The sequence below is a fragment of the Pezoporus occidentalis genome, unplaced genomic scaffold (assembly GCF_034315485.1).
Source record: "Pezoporus occidentalis ecotype Australia unplaced genomic scaffold, CSIRO_AGI_Poc_V1 ctg23, whole genome shotgun sequence".
Taxonomy (NCBI): Eukaryota; Metazoa; Chordata; class Aves; order Psittaciformes; family Psittacidae; genus Pezoporus; species Pezoporus occidentalis.
The window spans coordinates 7071852-7086573 of NW_026914180.1; the positions used below are offsets into that span (position 1 = coordinate 7071852).

The 14722-nt window shown below is 37.2% G+C and overlaps 1 protein-coding gene across 6 annotated transcripts in view; it reads left to right on the top strand.

The window, feature by feature from the left end:
• The window catches only part of ZMYND11 (zinc finger MYND-type containing 11), a 111306-nt gene that overhangs the window by 40206 nt on the left and 56378 nt on the right, over window positions 1-14722 (top strand). For 5 of the 6 annotated variants that reach the window (XM_062621511.1, XM_062621515.1, XM_062621513.1 and 2 more), the window contains exon 2: window positions 5781-5915. The exons of the other annotated variant lie outside the window; for it this stretch is intronic. In XM_062621511.1, the coding sequence (XP_062477495.1) occupies window positions 5800-5915 (116 nt within the window). In that variant the 5' untranslated portion in view covers window positions 5781-5799. The remainder of the gene's footprint in view (window positions 1-5780; window positions 5916-14722) is intronic. 6 annotated transcript variants of the gene reach the window in all.

Genomic DNA, 14722 nt, shown 5'->3' on the forward strand with positions numbered 1-14722 from the left:
ATCCTGGGCTATGTTCATAATAATGTATGCTCAGGAAGACAAGTGAATGATAAGCAAAATGTGGGATTAACTCTTGCCAAAATCTTTGTCTTCACCCTAGCATTTACTTCCCACATTTTTTGATCACTAGATCTGGTAGGCAGACCTGAAGTTAAACTTTCTCTTGTTTTTTCCCCCTTATGCATGACCTTTATTGCTGCCCAGTCTAAGCATTTTCACATGCGCCTTCCATATGTAAAAATAGGATAGTTATCACTGTTGCTCTCAGTTGTTGTAGGAGGGGAACACTGAAGAGTTTACCCTCCCACTAAAGTAGTGATGAAAGATAGGTTTAAACAGCAGTTTAAATTGTAAGCTATAAACTTGCAGAACTTCAGACTACAGCAGAGAGCTGTATAAAGTTCAGACACCCAAGCTCAACATAAACCTGCAAATTTGTAATCTGGATTTTAATAGGAAACTCCTATTTAATATAAGAACAAAGCATTAAACATTTGGAACTGCTGGTACTGATTATATGTACAGTTTTATGCTTACTATAAAAAGTTACACTTAACGAAGGACTAGAGTCCATATTTTAATGTGTGTATAAATATGAAGCTCAGTCTGTGTCCAAGTTTCCTAACTCCCCAAACTCAGCCAGTCTCACAGCATGAAAGCCACAAAAACTGAGACTGAGCCTAGCCTGTTCCTCCTGTTGAGCCTGAAATATTTTCACAGTGTAGTGTGAAAGAAATAATAGCAAACCCCAAGGATTCAGGGCTGAAAGGCAGAAACTATCAGCTGAGCAGTGGCAAGGATCAACTTCTTAAACTGTCTTTCCATTGCAATTAACTGCATACCAAATCTCAGCCAAATGGTGGCTAATAGCAGGGATGAAGTTTAACCTGTTCGACTTTTCACTGAAAGGGATGAGCGCCACAGGTAGCCTCACAGTGAAGTACGAACAGAAGATTTAACAAGCCACTACTTGTCAGTTCTTAATTAGCAGCTCCCATCAGAGCAACAGCACCCAACTGCAGTACCGTCTGCTTCAGTGCAAAGTCCAATTCATTAGTTAAATTTTCAGAAGCATTGTATTTTCCTTGGACGATGGTATTTAGCAGCTAAAGCATGGCAAGATTTGACTACCTTTCACTTGTTACTGTCTGTAGGGATTGTTTCTAGCTAAACTTAGTACCTGATAGTATCTGCTAAATTCGATGTAAGCAGCAGGTCAGGAGGTTCCTTGGGCTGAATTCCTAGACATGCTGCAAGGTGATTTTTGTTTATTTTGACTTGGAGTGCAGATTTCCATATTCACATGTACTGCAACAGAGAGCTGTACAGCACTTGATTTGGCCAAGTGTGTGTCTGTCAACTAGTAGCCTTGCTGTTTTGACAGTAAGTCTGTTTTGCCACTGCCGTAGCATTGCCACTTCATGGCAGTGAGTGCATTGCTAAGGCCTTTGAGAAGATAAGCCATGCTGTGTGTATTCACAAGATAAAGGGCAGTTTGTTGAGCCTGCCTGTAAGAAATGTGGGTAACATTTAGCTTTCGAGGCAAGTTGTGTACCATAAAGTGGTATATTTTTCAAAATGTTGTACATAGGAAATTAAAGGGAAATTTAAAATATAAAATGTAGTAAAGCCTCACTCAGATTGCAGTGAGGAACAGTTAGAGAGTTGAAAATTAAGAAGATAAATTCTTTTCTTTGGACCCAGTGTAAGTGAGTGTGATGGAAGTGTGTGAGCTGGCATGTCAGCCACACAAACCTCTCTTTGTTGGAACACTTCTTATATTCTGCAGGTCCCATGGATGTCTACAAACCTAAGACACATCCTACGGATATAAAATCTTTGATTTTTAGCCATCTTTTGTTTGCCAACCTTTCTTCAAGAAGCCACAACCTTCCATAAACTTCTAGCAGAACATGACAGAAATGGCATGAAGCAAACAATTTTGTATGGATAGGGGATACCATAGCTTAACATGCATGATGGCTGTCATATCACAACTGAGAAATTAATGTTTGCTTCAGCTTTTTTTAGGGTTTTTTTGCAGGATGTTGAAGTAAATGCCATAATGAAAGGGGGGGGGGGGATGGGAAACATCTTCAAGCATTTATATGTAAATGTATATTTCAGTATTGTGGTTTTAATGGTTCTCTGGAGTTCTAACTTCTTTAAACACTGCATGGGTGAATCAGCCTCTTTTGATATTTAACCTCTAAGCCATAGATTCTTACACATACACACATGCACTGGCTGTTTATGCTTGTTCTCCTGCATTTGTGTGCGTGTGCACCCACACATAAGCAAATAATCAGGAGTGATAAATATAGATTTAAGAATCTAATATGTCTCCCATTAAGCTTTAAACTGTTACTTGCTTGAGTAAGTTGTGCATGTTGAAGCACTGGGAGCATTTTATTGGTTGGAAGTAGGCCTCCAAAGCATTTAATGATCTATTAACAGTCTGATACAAGTTACCTGTAAGATTTTATGATAATATAGAAAACTGCTCATAATTTTAGAGGAATGCAGGGGGGTAGACTGTTGTGGTTAGTTTTACCATGGAGGAAGAGTAACTGCAGTGAACAATGAGAAATGTGCCACAATCTTTTTTTCTTTCATGCAAAAAGGTTCTATATTTCTTCTGCACCATGCAATTAAAAGATTAAAATAATGGTAAAGTGGTGTGGGTTTTTTGGAAAAATGTATCTATTTTTATATTTTGGTGAGTGTGGTGTATATTATATGCTATTTCAATAGGGGAGCATTGACTCCTGAGTTTAACAAAAGTGCCCTTAAGTAGTAAACTGAAGCTATCAAAATGAAGCATGTATTTTTTTGAAGGCAGAACACCTAGTAAAATTATTGTATCTTACAGAAAAAGAAAGGAATGGAACAGAGCACGTGTGATTGCTGTGTCTCACATGTCAGAATTCTTACTGCTTTTAGTTCCAGACAGACAGGGGGAAGAGCCATGGCTGTGCCTGTGCAAGCAGTGGAGAGCAGGACCAGCCAGGAGCGGGTAGTTTGGGTGGGCATCAGCACTAGCAGTGCTTTGGGGTCCAGTCTGGTCCCATGGAGTGACCTCCTTGCAGCGCCTGGGGCCTCAGAGGTGCGTGCTCGTGCTGTGGGTTGGAGTTAGCCATGACACAGGGCATAGCTTTTGTGTGCTCCAAGCCAGCAAAGAGTGGTAAGGATGGGGCAGGGGTGGTCAGGAAATTTGCTCCAAAAGTGCACTCCAAAGGAAGTGTGGAGCCCATAGCACCTCTGTAGGGAGAGGCCCTCCTCTGACCGCTGGCACCCATCTTAGGTGCAGCTCTGCAACCACAGAGCTTCAGGAACTTGTAATTACATCAATCCGTCTTCACTCTCCCTCTCCCTGTCTGGGACGTGGGCTTCTTGTCCTGCCCTGGAGACATGAGAAGGAATTCCTTAGCCCCGAAGGTCAGCCCTTCCTTCAGCTGCGCAGCAGGGACATGGGGCCACGCTGTGGCAGCAGATGGGTCCTCCAGGGCCCTGCCTTGTGCTGGGGCCCTTAGGCCCAGGTGTCACAGGGTTGTGAGAGAAAGCCACCTCCCTTCCCCTCTGCCAGGCACGCTGAGTGTGGCTCTCACACGAGCAGCCGTATGCCAGGCTGCCAAAAATAACGGTTATTTTTAAAGCAGCGGGGATAACAGGACCCACTTTGTTCATTGCAGAATAAACTTGAGAACTGCTCTGTTGTTTCACACTGATAGCAGGGTTGAGAAGGATGAGTGTTTCCTCCTTGGTCCTCACATGCGGACATGATACTGCATAAGAGGCTCTGTGTCTGGTCTGTGGACCGCCATATCAGCTAACAGCATTTAAAGCAGATAGTTTATAGAAAGCTGGAAAAAAAATAATTATTTCACTTTCAGTCAGTTATGTGTTAGGAAGGGAGTTTTATGCTAATACAATAGGGCTGTAAAGATTGTCCTTTTTTTGTGTTAGTATCTAACCTGTTTTTGTGTTTTACATGTCTTTTCCTTAAGAATTAAATTCTATGAATAATCTTATGTTTCTCTTACAAATTAGGGTTTTTTTTACTTATAATGACCTTATGTTCTGTGAAGTGAATGCAGAGGAGCTCACAGGGATGTGGTGTCTTTTCTCACTATTACAAATATAAGCTTTCTTTCTCTGAACCGTTCTCACGTGATGCTATCTACTGGCTGTCACTCTTAGCTGTATGTCTGTCATATTACCTCTTATCCTTCCCTCAAAAATGTACTCTTGGCCTTTCTTTTCTGGGAGATCCATCCAGTTGCCCTTGCTTTAAATCTCAGTGGGAAGAGATTTCTAAAGCAGAAATGTGGGGTCGATGTGTGGCCACACTCTGCCTCCACAAGCGCCGCTCTGTTCTGCCCTTCCCTGCTATCTCAGGCAGCAAGAGGTGCCTCACGCACCTGGATGTGCACATATCACTTCACATCATTTTTAAAAATTTTTCTTTTCTTTTTTCTTTCTTTTTTTCTTTTTTTTTTTTTTTAATGGGCTACATAATGTTAAGTATAATGCTCTTAAATAATTTCTTCTCCTTAACAATAGAAAGTTGTGCTTCATTTCATTACACCTGTAGAGTAAGTGAGAATTGCAGAGCTAATCTCAGTTCTCAAACTTGACAGCCCTCTGACAAGCACCCGTAGGTCCCATTAACTTGAAAATTACATTGCTGCAACTAATGGAATAGTCAAATCTGCTTAATTTTTGTGAATTTGAGAGGAGACTTTTAATACTTAAGTTCCTGTCTTTAGCATTGCACAGATGGTATTTTTTTTTGCATTTTTTTATATTATTTTGGGTTACTGAAGTTAATATTCTGCTAGCTGCAGATATCCACGTGCATACCACGTAGTTCATCCTGAGGACAGAGCTCTAAAATAAATTACAGACCTTGGTAGCAGTCATAAATCAGTCATTTTTTTCATTGAGAAAGTGGTGGCACTGGAAGAAAGTTATTTAGTGATCAAAATGCATCGTTAAGCTTTTAAAAAGGGATTCTGTGCCTGTAGTAGAGCTGTAGGCGATTTATGGCTTATCTGTACTCGTTGCCTCAAGCTTTTGGAAAATTTGTAAACAAAGCCAGATGCTCATTATGTTCCCGTTCAGGGTTGGTTAGATGGGTAAATGCCATCAGAAGCACTTTGGTCCTGTTAGGGTTTAGCATGTTACAGCAAATGGAATTGCTCCAAAATATTTTTTTAAATATTTGTCATCCATGAAAATATACTTCTAGTTCCTGCTCATAGAATAGATTTTTTTAAATAGTTGCAAGTTATAAAAATGTGAAAATAATGCTCTGAGAACTATATAGTATAATAAACTGTGTGTCCAACTTTTTCTGTGTGTCAGAGTTCATGCTTACACTGTGTGACGTAGTCAAGCACACTCACTTTTTTTAAGGGTTCTGGGCAATGAAGGAGGCTGTGGAAGCTTCAGGCCAGAGCAGCTTATGCTTTTTACCAAATTTTAGAGAACTGACTTTTCTATAGACAATTTGATAAATTGCTTGCTGTTGATTTGATAATTTTTACTGCTCACCTTTTGTTTTCTGTATCGATGATGTGATGTGAAAGGGGTTCTTGTAAACTATTTGCTTTTTACTGCTCTTTAAGCATAAGAGAACATGCTGTATACAAATTGCATTACTATAAGTTAAAAAATTCTTCCTTGTAATCATATCTATTGCAATATGATCATCATGTAATCCATTTCATAATTCATGATTAACTTTTTGGTGTATCTTTTTTATTTATCGGCTACAGCTGACCAAGTAAACAGGTCATGGCACGCTTAACGAAGAGGCGACAGGCAGATACAAAGGCTATCCAGCATCTTTGGGCAGCTATAGAAATAATCCGGAACCAGAAGCAAATTGCTAACATTGACCGTATTACAAAGTAAGTGACCTGTTCCAAAAAAAAGTCTTGATGAGGGGGAAGGTTGATGCTATTAAAAGCTCTGGGAAACAGAGAGTAAACACTGTGAGAGACTGTGAAACAGTTACATGCACTTCTGTGTTACTAGCTATCCAATTATTTTAGAAAAAAACTTGCAGAACTGAGCATCTAAAGATCCTAAAGTGAGGTTTAATCCATTGAATTTAGATCTTGCTCACCCTGTATTTGTTTCGTATAAGCATCTTTAGGAAATACTCAATATTTTAGTACTTGAACTGAGTTTAACATGTCAGTTAAACTCACTTGGTAGCTTGGTCAAAGTACAAGAAGTAGATAAAATCTGTAAATAACCTAATTCTTTATGACAGTGTTACAGACCATTGGAGAACTTTTTTCCAGAAGGCAAAGATAAAACCTGAAGTGTTAGGTTGCTCAAAGAAATAAAAAGCTGTATTTGCTGAGGTGGGCATGGATAGGATGCTAGTAAAGAAGACATGAGATGATTAGTACCTATGCCTAATATTATAGATAATAGTAAAATATTCTTCAAAATATATTATGTTCTTTATACACAAATATGTATTCTTTGTTGTGTGAAGCTTGCAGTGTATAAAAAGGTCTACAATATTAAAATACCTTTTAAGATAACTTTGAGTGGCAGCTATAATAAAAACTGAAGGAGTTTTTGTGCCTCTCTCTGCTTTGTCTGCATTTCTAGGCCAACATGTACGTCACATTTGTCAAAGTAATGAATATGGATAATTTAAAAGAGCAAAAGTAACCAGTTGGCAACTCCTCAGTTGCCAGAACCAATGTGGTAATGAGGCCAGAGAAAACTAAAGGGGAAAGCTGTAAACAGTGCAGGTGACTAACAAAGTGAAAATCATTATAGCATGGTCCACTGACAGAGTTTGGAAGTTCTGGGGTGGAAATGAAAAGCAAAGCTAGCTTCATAAGTGGAGGAACTGTAAAAGTCCAGGTTCCCCAAATATAGCGAACAGTAAACAGGAGAAAGAAGAAAGATAATGTCCCAAACGAATTAGTGTGTATCTGGCTCCTACAGCAAGGAAAAATACACCACTAAGCTGAAAAGTACCTTCCCAGATTGTTCCATGAAAGCTTGAGAGGGAGATTGTATTTTAGGGAATTTCATTTTCGAGGTTGCGCTTGAGTTTCAGAATGCTTGAAAGCATGTATATTTGCATCACGTCTTCAAGGAGACAAGTGGGTAAACTAATGCTATATACTTTCCGTTTTAACATTTCAAATTACTTGCTCCAGGCCATATATTAGCTGGGTTTGTTAGCTGTTTATGGTCTTTTTATATCTAATAAGGGGAGACAGGCACATCTAGCTGGGGATTCATCCCACTCTTATGAGAGATGCCTATTTTAAGATAGTGCAAATAACATTTAGCTGGGTAAAGTTAGGTAAGACAAATCCTGTCATTGCAAACAAGGTTGAGAAAACAAGTAATTAGATACTAGAGAAAGTAGTACTGCTCTTGGTAACTGAAGGGTAGTTTGGATTTTTAAAAAACCAGTCTAGATCCAGATTTTATGACTCATCTCTAATCAGAAGAAAAATAAGTGACTAAACAGAGATGAAAGCAGCCTTAGTACTTTGAGAAGGAAATGCAAGGTGTTAGCAGGGGAGAGTAAACAGTGCTTGGACATTGTAAATGTTCCACATGCACATCAGTGACAAGAATGATGGACAGTGTTCTAGTTTCTTTTATATGGCATTTTAAAGGAGTGAACTTTTGGCAAGGAAAAGATAAAGACTTTTCAGTTGCTTTGTGATACTAATCATTGATGAAGAAATACAGATGATTTAGCAAATGAGTATGCATATTACGTAATATTCAAAATAAAGTTCTGAAATTAGCAGGGCATCAGATCTCTTCTGATGAAAACTGAGCAGCTGACTATTCTTTCTTACTGGCTCAAAGATCATTTGGTCAAATACAGCTGCAATTCCTTAAAAGGTCAATCAGTGTCTGGGCACATAGGCAAATGTATGAATAATAAGAAAGATCAAAATCTAACAGAGGTCAAAAGTGAAAATTATGAGCATATGTAGATAGTTGGACTTAAAGAGGATTCTCATACTTGGATTAGTAACTTTTTTTTTTTTTTTAAAGTGTTACAACCTCTTGGGTTTGACTGAAAGAGTGGCCTTGCGTATTACAAGTATTCACAAGTAGTAATGACAGTGAAATTTATGGAAGCATGTCTTATTTCTGAGTAAGGATACAGCAAAACAGCAAGATAATCTTTCTTTATAAATACATGTTTAAGGTAAGCGACAGTCATCCTACCGTGTCATATAGTGGATGACAAATGTGTACTTTCGGAGGACTTCACTAGTTGAAAAGATGACTCATCATTTGAATTTGTATTTTATTTTCTTTTTGCTGTAGTTTGAAGGTTCATTTGTTGCTAGAGACAGATTGTCCTGTATATTTTGTGACCTGTTGGTCCAGACACCTTCATAGCAGAAACTGTACTGCTGCTTTCTTCATCAGGTGGTTTGCTACTTTTAGGCAAACCTCTTTGTTGGCTTTTCTCCTGACTGGCAGCACAGAATGGCTGTCTCCCATTTCCTAATATATTCCTGTTTATTTTGTTTACTTCTTGCTTTTCTTAGTCTTCTTGTGCTGAGTAGAAGCCACTGTACATATCAGGCAGCATTTATTTTCTATCACCAGGGAAGAAATGTTGAAAATATCAAAAGAGGATTTGTTGTTTTTAGATTATAAACTGTTTCAACTCAATATGCAAAAAAAAAAGAAAAAATCATATAACACATTAAAAATATGTAAAATGAAACCTATGGACTTTATGTCTAATTATTAAAAAATATCGGGGAAAGCAAGACTTCCAGAAGATGCTGGCAGTGGAAAGTACGCAAGAAAAATCTATAGAACTAGCCACGCATTTTCTGTATAGAACATAAGAGTAGGAGGATAGTGTAGGAGAAGCCAAGAGCACTAGAAGTTACTTCTAGTATTATCAGGAAAAACGTATAAGGAAAAAGGCCCTTTAATTAAAAGTAGACTAAATCAAGTACGCCTTGCTTTTAAAATTGATGAGGGGGATAAGCAAGAATAGAAAAATACATGATTAGAAGTGATTGAAAACTGTCTTACATTGAGGAAACAGTCACTTGGAAAATTTAAATACACGAGTTAAAGCCTTTCAGAAATTAGTTAGTAAGATTACTGAACTTTTGGCAATAATTTTAGAAAATTCATTGCATGCAGAGAATTATTAAGAAACACAAGAAGGGTGTCCATTTTTGAAGGAATTAAAAATGTGTGTGTGGAAAAATGGCAAGAATGTTACACTGTTAATTGAAGTACTGCATAAATACTTAAACCATTGGTGGCGAAGAGACCACACTGCATGCATTCTTCAGTAGCTTGAAAACTATGAGAAGGACTGAAACTCAATACTAACAAGAAGTAAAAGTGTCGTGAATTTAAAGGAATTAGTACTAAAAGTGCAAACTGCTATTTGAAAAGATCTTTAAAAATAAATAGCTTTATAGATACATATATCTATAAGATATATAAAATATAGAAATACATAGAAATATAAAGAAATATATCTTATATATGTATTTTGTATCTCTTATATATATCTTTATACAGATATAAAGACCTAATACAGATCTTTAAAAATACATCTGTGTTCCTGTGTTTGTACATAGGCTTCAGTGTGTTCAAAGCATTTTTATTTAATGGAAAAGCTCATTTGAAGGCGGTGGTAATACCTCTGTATAGGTATGCAAAAGAAATATTCTCACTTGGCTTATATTATCATAGTGTATCTCAAATCAATGAATTATACTGATTTAAAATCTAATTAGTAATAATATCTAACATTTCTACACTACCAAATCATTTAATAACTAAATGATAATTCCAAGAGGTATTTATCAAGAAATAGGCCTTATTTTTTTGTCCAGACTTGATGTTGGGATAATTTGACCCTACTATGTCAATTATTTAGATGATTATTATTGGTATTAGTTATGCTGTAAACCCTAGTGGAGAAATGGCTTCCCATATCTTGTGAATTCTTTATCAGGAGCATAGCTTGACAAATTGTTCATCCCTAAAAGCCTGCTAAAAAAAATAATTATGCTTTGACTTTCTGTTTTTTCCTCATTATCTTCCATCTGTTTTGGATTTGGGGAAACCTCAGAATTTGATTCTATGGAATGAAATGGCTTAAAATACACTGGAAAGAAGACATGCATATTTAAATGAGTAGGATAAATTATTGACATTCAGTTGCACAGCAGATTGGTATTTCTGCACAGACATGTTTTTAAAGTTCTCTCTCTTTGGCTGCTCCAGTCTTCCAGTTTCTTTCACAGTGTTTCCTTTACAATTCCTTTACAGGTAATTTGACTCCAAAGAGTTGATTAACTATTAATTAAATATTTACACTTTTTCTCACAAGGTATTGGGTTTCCTCAGTAGCAATTTATGAACATTTCGTGATCCTTATGATTAGTTCAGAGTTCATTTAATGTTATTGAAATAGTAAATTGGTAAATACAGTGTTCTTGAACTATTACTGGCTATTTCAAAATTTTGTCACTGTAAACAGATAATTATTCTGGTTTCTAAACTATTTCATGAAGATTAATGTGAAGAACCAAAACATAATTATTTTCTTCCATATTTCCTTCCTTGTATTTTTTTCTCTCTCCCTTTGATGTGTTTCAGATTTATTTAGTTAATTGGCTTCTCTCTCTGTCTCTTACAAAAGTCTATACTGTTTTTGTGTATTGTGACAGGGAATGAAGGCCCTGTTACCATCTGGAGCAGATACGCTGTGACCACACAGCATTGCCTTTGGCTCATGGTATTTTTCTTTGGCCCTGACACACTCTTTGTTTTGTATGTGTGTGTGGTTCTTCTGTCCTAAGCGCCAAAAGTAATACAGCCCACAGCAGTGCTATTCTGGAAACATGAAGCTGGAGGCATGATAGTTTGCCATCGGGCATGATGTGAAGGCCTCTGAGGGCACATAGCATGCTGGAGTAGTGTCGGAGTGCTCTTGGCAGAAGGTGCCAATCTTGGCATGGTTTACATCCATGCTCTCTATCAGGAGCAAGCTAACCTCTTGGCTGTGCTTTGCCTTTTTCCCAAGAGGAACAAACTGGCTTTCTCCAGAATGGAGCCTGAGAGATGAGTTTGTTTGGGATTGAAACCAGGAGTGACCATAGTCCACAGGGTAGAGGTAGCCCAGCTTTTGGGCAAATGAAGCTAACTGAAAGACAAAACCTAAGATAAAACTGATATCCTGTAACTGGAGAATTTGTGTTATTTTTCAATAAAGCAAAGCTGAAACCGAGTTTCATCAGTCAGAAAGCTGTTTTACAACACTGGCGATAAAGAAAATGACATTTCTTTCATAAACACTTACAAAAACTGTCATCTTTTTTAATTGGCATTCAAATGGGATGGTGCAATACTAGGTCCCTAAATGGTCATAACCATTTTTCCTTTATTTATTCTGTGGACTCTTTTTTGTTATATTCTAATTTAATGTAAATGCAGCTCAGCCAGAACATCTAAGAGAAATGAGCAGATCCCAAGCCCATATAGAGTAGACTCTGTCAGTCCCTTGTTAGCTTTGTGTGGACTGACGTTAATCAGCATTGATGGGATAGCATGCCAGAAAAGAATTACTCAGCATGAAAGATTTCTGTAGAATGATGAGATTTTCTGGTCCCCCAGTTGAGGTTGAGTCGCTAGCAATTGTAGGTTGAGTATGTGACCCTCTCAGTTTGACATTTAGTCCTGGGAGGGGGATATTTGGGTTCTTCTCCAAATATCAATGTGAAATTTCTCCAGTCAGTCTGTGAGAATAGTTAAAGTTAAGGGCCTTTTCCATCCATAAATCTGGGTTTGTTGCCTTAGTTCTTTTGCTGTTCTCTTCCTTGGCTGTCTTCTTTAACAAAAAACAATTTCTAGAAGCACTGATTAAAGCAAAGATGAGAATGAGCAATTTGAACAGGTAGAGAATAATCATAAGAGAGTATAAATAAGAAAATGAGCAATTTGAATGGGTAGGGAATAATCACACAAGTCTATAAATAAGAATATGCAATGCAGTAGGAAGAAAAAAAATGAGAAAGAACACGATTTTTACAGTATTGCTTATTTAAAGCTCAGAAACTTGTTAGAAGAAGTCCGTCACTATTTATAGTACCTTTGATGAAAATGTAAATCTTTCTAGTATTGTGCATGTTGCAACTAAATACTCATGTATTAAAAAAAAATAGTAAGCCATAAGAATGATTGGGAGAGCAGATGACTCTGGATTTATAACTAGGTAATCCTGTTGTTTAACTTTACATGAGCAGAAGTGTTGTAGCACCTGGTACTTTTTTGACTGACATGAAAGCTTAGAAATATTTTTCTGCTCTGTTGGTTTCTTATTCTTTGTCAAGCCATTCCCTTAAAGTACCTGTCTTTTTGCTACCAGAGAGTAGGCTTATCTGAAAACAGTTGTTCAAAGTGAAACATCCTACTGGCATGCAGAAGCATGCAGTGGTTGCTTTAACCAGTGTTAATTGGCTCCTTTTCCACATCTTTATATCATCCTCCTGTATGATTTAAATGTGAGCATGCAAAACATTAAACTCAACTCTTCAAAATGTGGGACATATTAGTCAAACCGTGGTTAGTTGTGTTGTGGAACAGGTCAGTACTGAATAAGGTGCTCAGGAAAGTCACATTTTACCAGTTGGGAAAGGATAAGGAAGGACAGTACAGTGAATTTTTCTCCATGCCATGCAGTGTAATAGCAGTTTGTAATTATGCAAGGGTAGGCAAAAATGTGGAGTGGAAGGTCCTACAGAAACTAGGATGATACTGCTTCCTCAGCAGACCAGTAGCTGCCTTTAGTGGCTGCCTGTCTATTGGTGTTCATCTCTGAGAAAACTGAATTCAGTTTGTGTGGGTTTGGCTTGATTATAGATCTGTGCATTACAGAAAACAAACAGAAACACATCACCAGCTGATGATAGGATAGAAAATTCTCAGTTTTAAGTATCTCTTCATGTGTTTTCTGTTGTAATCAAGGACGGTGCACTTCTTTCTGTCTGACCACTAAGTCAGTTTCCCATTTGTTTTACATTTTCTTTCTTTTTCACGTTCAACTTCAGTTGCTTCTTTTAGCCCCAGACCAGTGTTTCTTTTTCTGTTCTCATAATTTTTACAGTAAATCAAGACAACAAACTAAGTCTAGAGTTTTAAAGCTTGTAAATCCTTAGTCGTAGATTATCCTGGGGAAAATATACCTTCTCTGCTTTTTCAGCAATCTTTTCATAGATTTGGTTAAAAAAAAAAAAAATTTACTAAAAAAAGCTATCTAAAATTGAGAATTTGACTCCCTAATGACAAAATTTTTAGTAAAAGTATTATTTTGGTCATGTATAAAAATCCTGCATTATCTGTGCGTAACTGTCAGTTACAAGCATATCAATATCTCACATAGAAAAAAGATGGGCATCAAAATGTTTGACTTGTTTGATATATTATTTTTTTATACTGATGGCTTCACAGAGAAGTTAAATGGTGCATTCAGGCTGAAATTTTTGGACATTCTCAAAAGTTCAGATATACACTAAAAAGTTATAAGAAGAGCTCTGAAAACTGCATATGAGCAGGAAAGTACAGAGAATCTCACCAGCTTTTGCATCATAACCAGTGCACAGTTTTGCTTGTATATTTGTACTGAGACTAACCAGCGAGGTAATATTCAGCAAGCTAATAAGGACTTTTAGCATCCATATTCAGAAAAAAAGTTGAAGAGAAACAAGGAGCTAAGCTACATAATACTTAAGAAGAAATAACAGATTTTCATTGATTGCACAGGGAATGTTCACAGTGGCGTATGTTCATTAAATTTCACCTGTGTTACTTGTAGATAGCTATATTTGTCATAAGGGTTTTATCTGTTTGCTTATCTGGCCTACAAGGATGCTGGAGAGGGACTCTGTCAGGGACTGTAGTGGTAGGACAAGGGGAATTGGGTTTAAACTTAAGCAGGAGAAGTTTAGGTTTATCTAACCTAAGAAGGAAGTTTATCTAACCTAAGGAAGAAGTTCTTTTTTGTGAGGGTGGTGGGGCACTGGAACAGGTGCCCAAAGTAGTGTTGAATGCTCCATCCCTGGCAGTGTTCAAGGCCAGGTTGGACAGAGCCTTGCGCAACATAGTCTAGTGTGATTTTTTGTTTTGGATATCATGTAACTTTAATATTACTGGTATTACTGGTCCATTTTAAGAGCGGCTTTTAGATATTCTTGACTAAGGATGACAGAAGCAGGGATGGCAGGAAAAGGCTGTAAACTTTCGCTGGAAAAAGGCTATAAAGAATCTAGCTGCACATGTTCTGAGCAGCAGTAGAATTAAAATTTCTGAATTTGTAGATTTTGTTAAAGTGTCATCCTGTGTTTATAATGCATATTAATAATTACTTCTTCTCCTCTTTCATTGCTATAAATAATGTTTTTGACTCCTGTTAACACTTCTGTTTAAGCACATTAATTTAACTGGTTAAAGGAATACATAAAAGAAGTCCAGCTATATTAAGTGTTGTTTGTGATTTGTTAGGGATAATTGTTCCTTCAAATTGGTTGAGCCACTTTCCCACTATGTGATAAAGAATATTCATGCCTGAATTGCTGGGTCTGTTTCTAGTGCTGGCTGCCATAAGACTAATTTATTGCCTAGTGTAGAAAACTTCACCGTGGTACTGACAGAGATTCCTCCAGCTCTG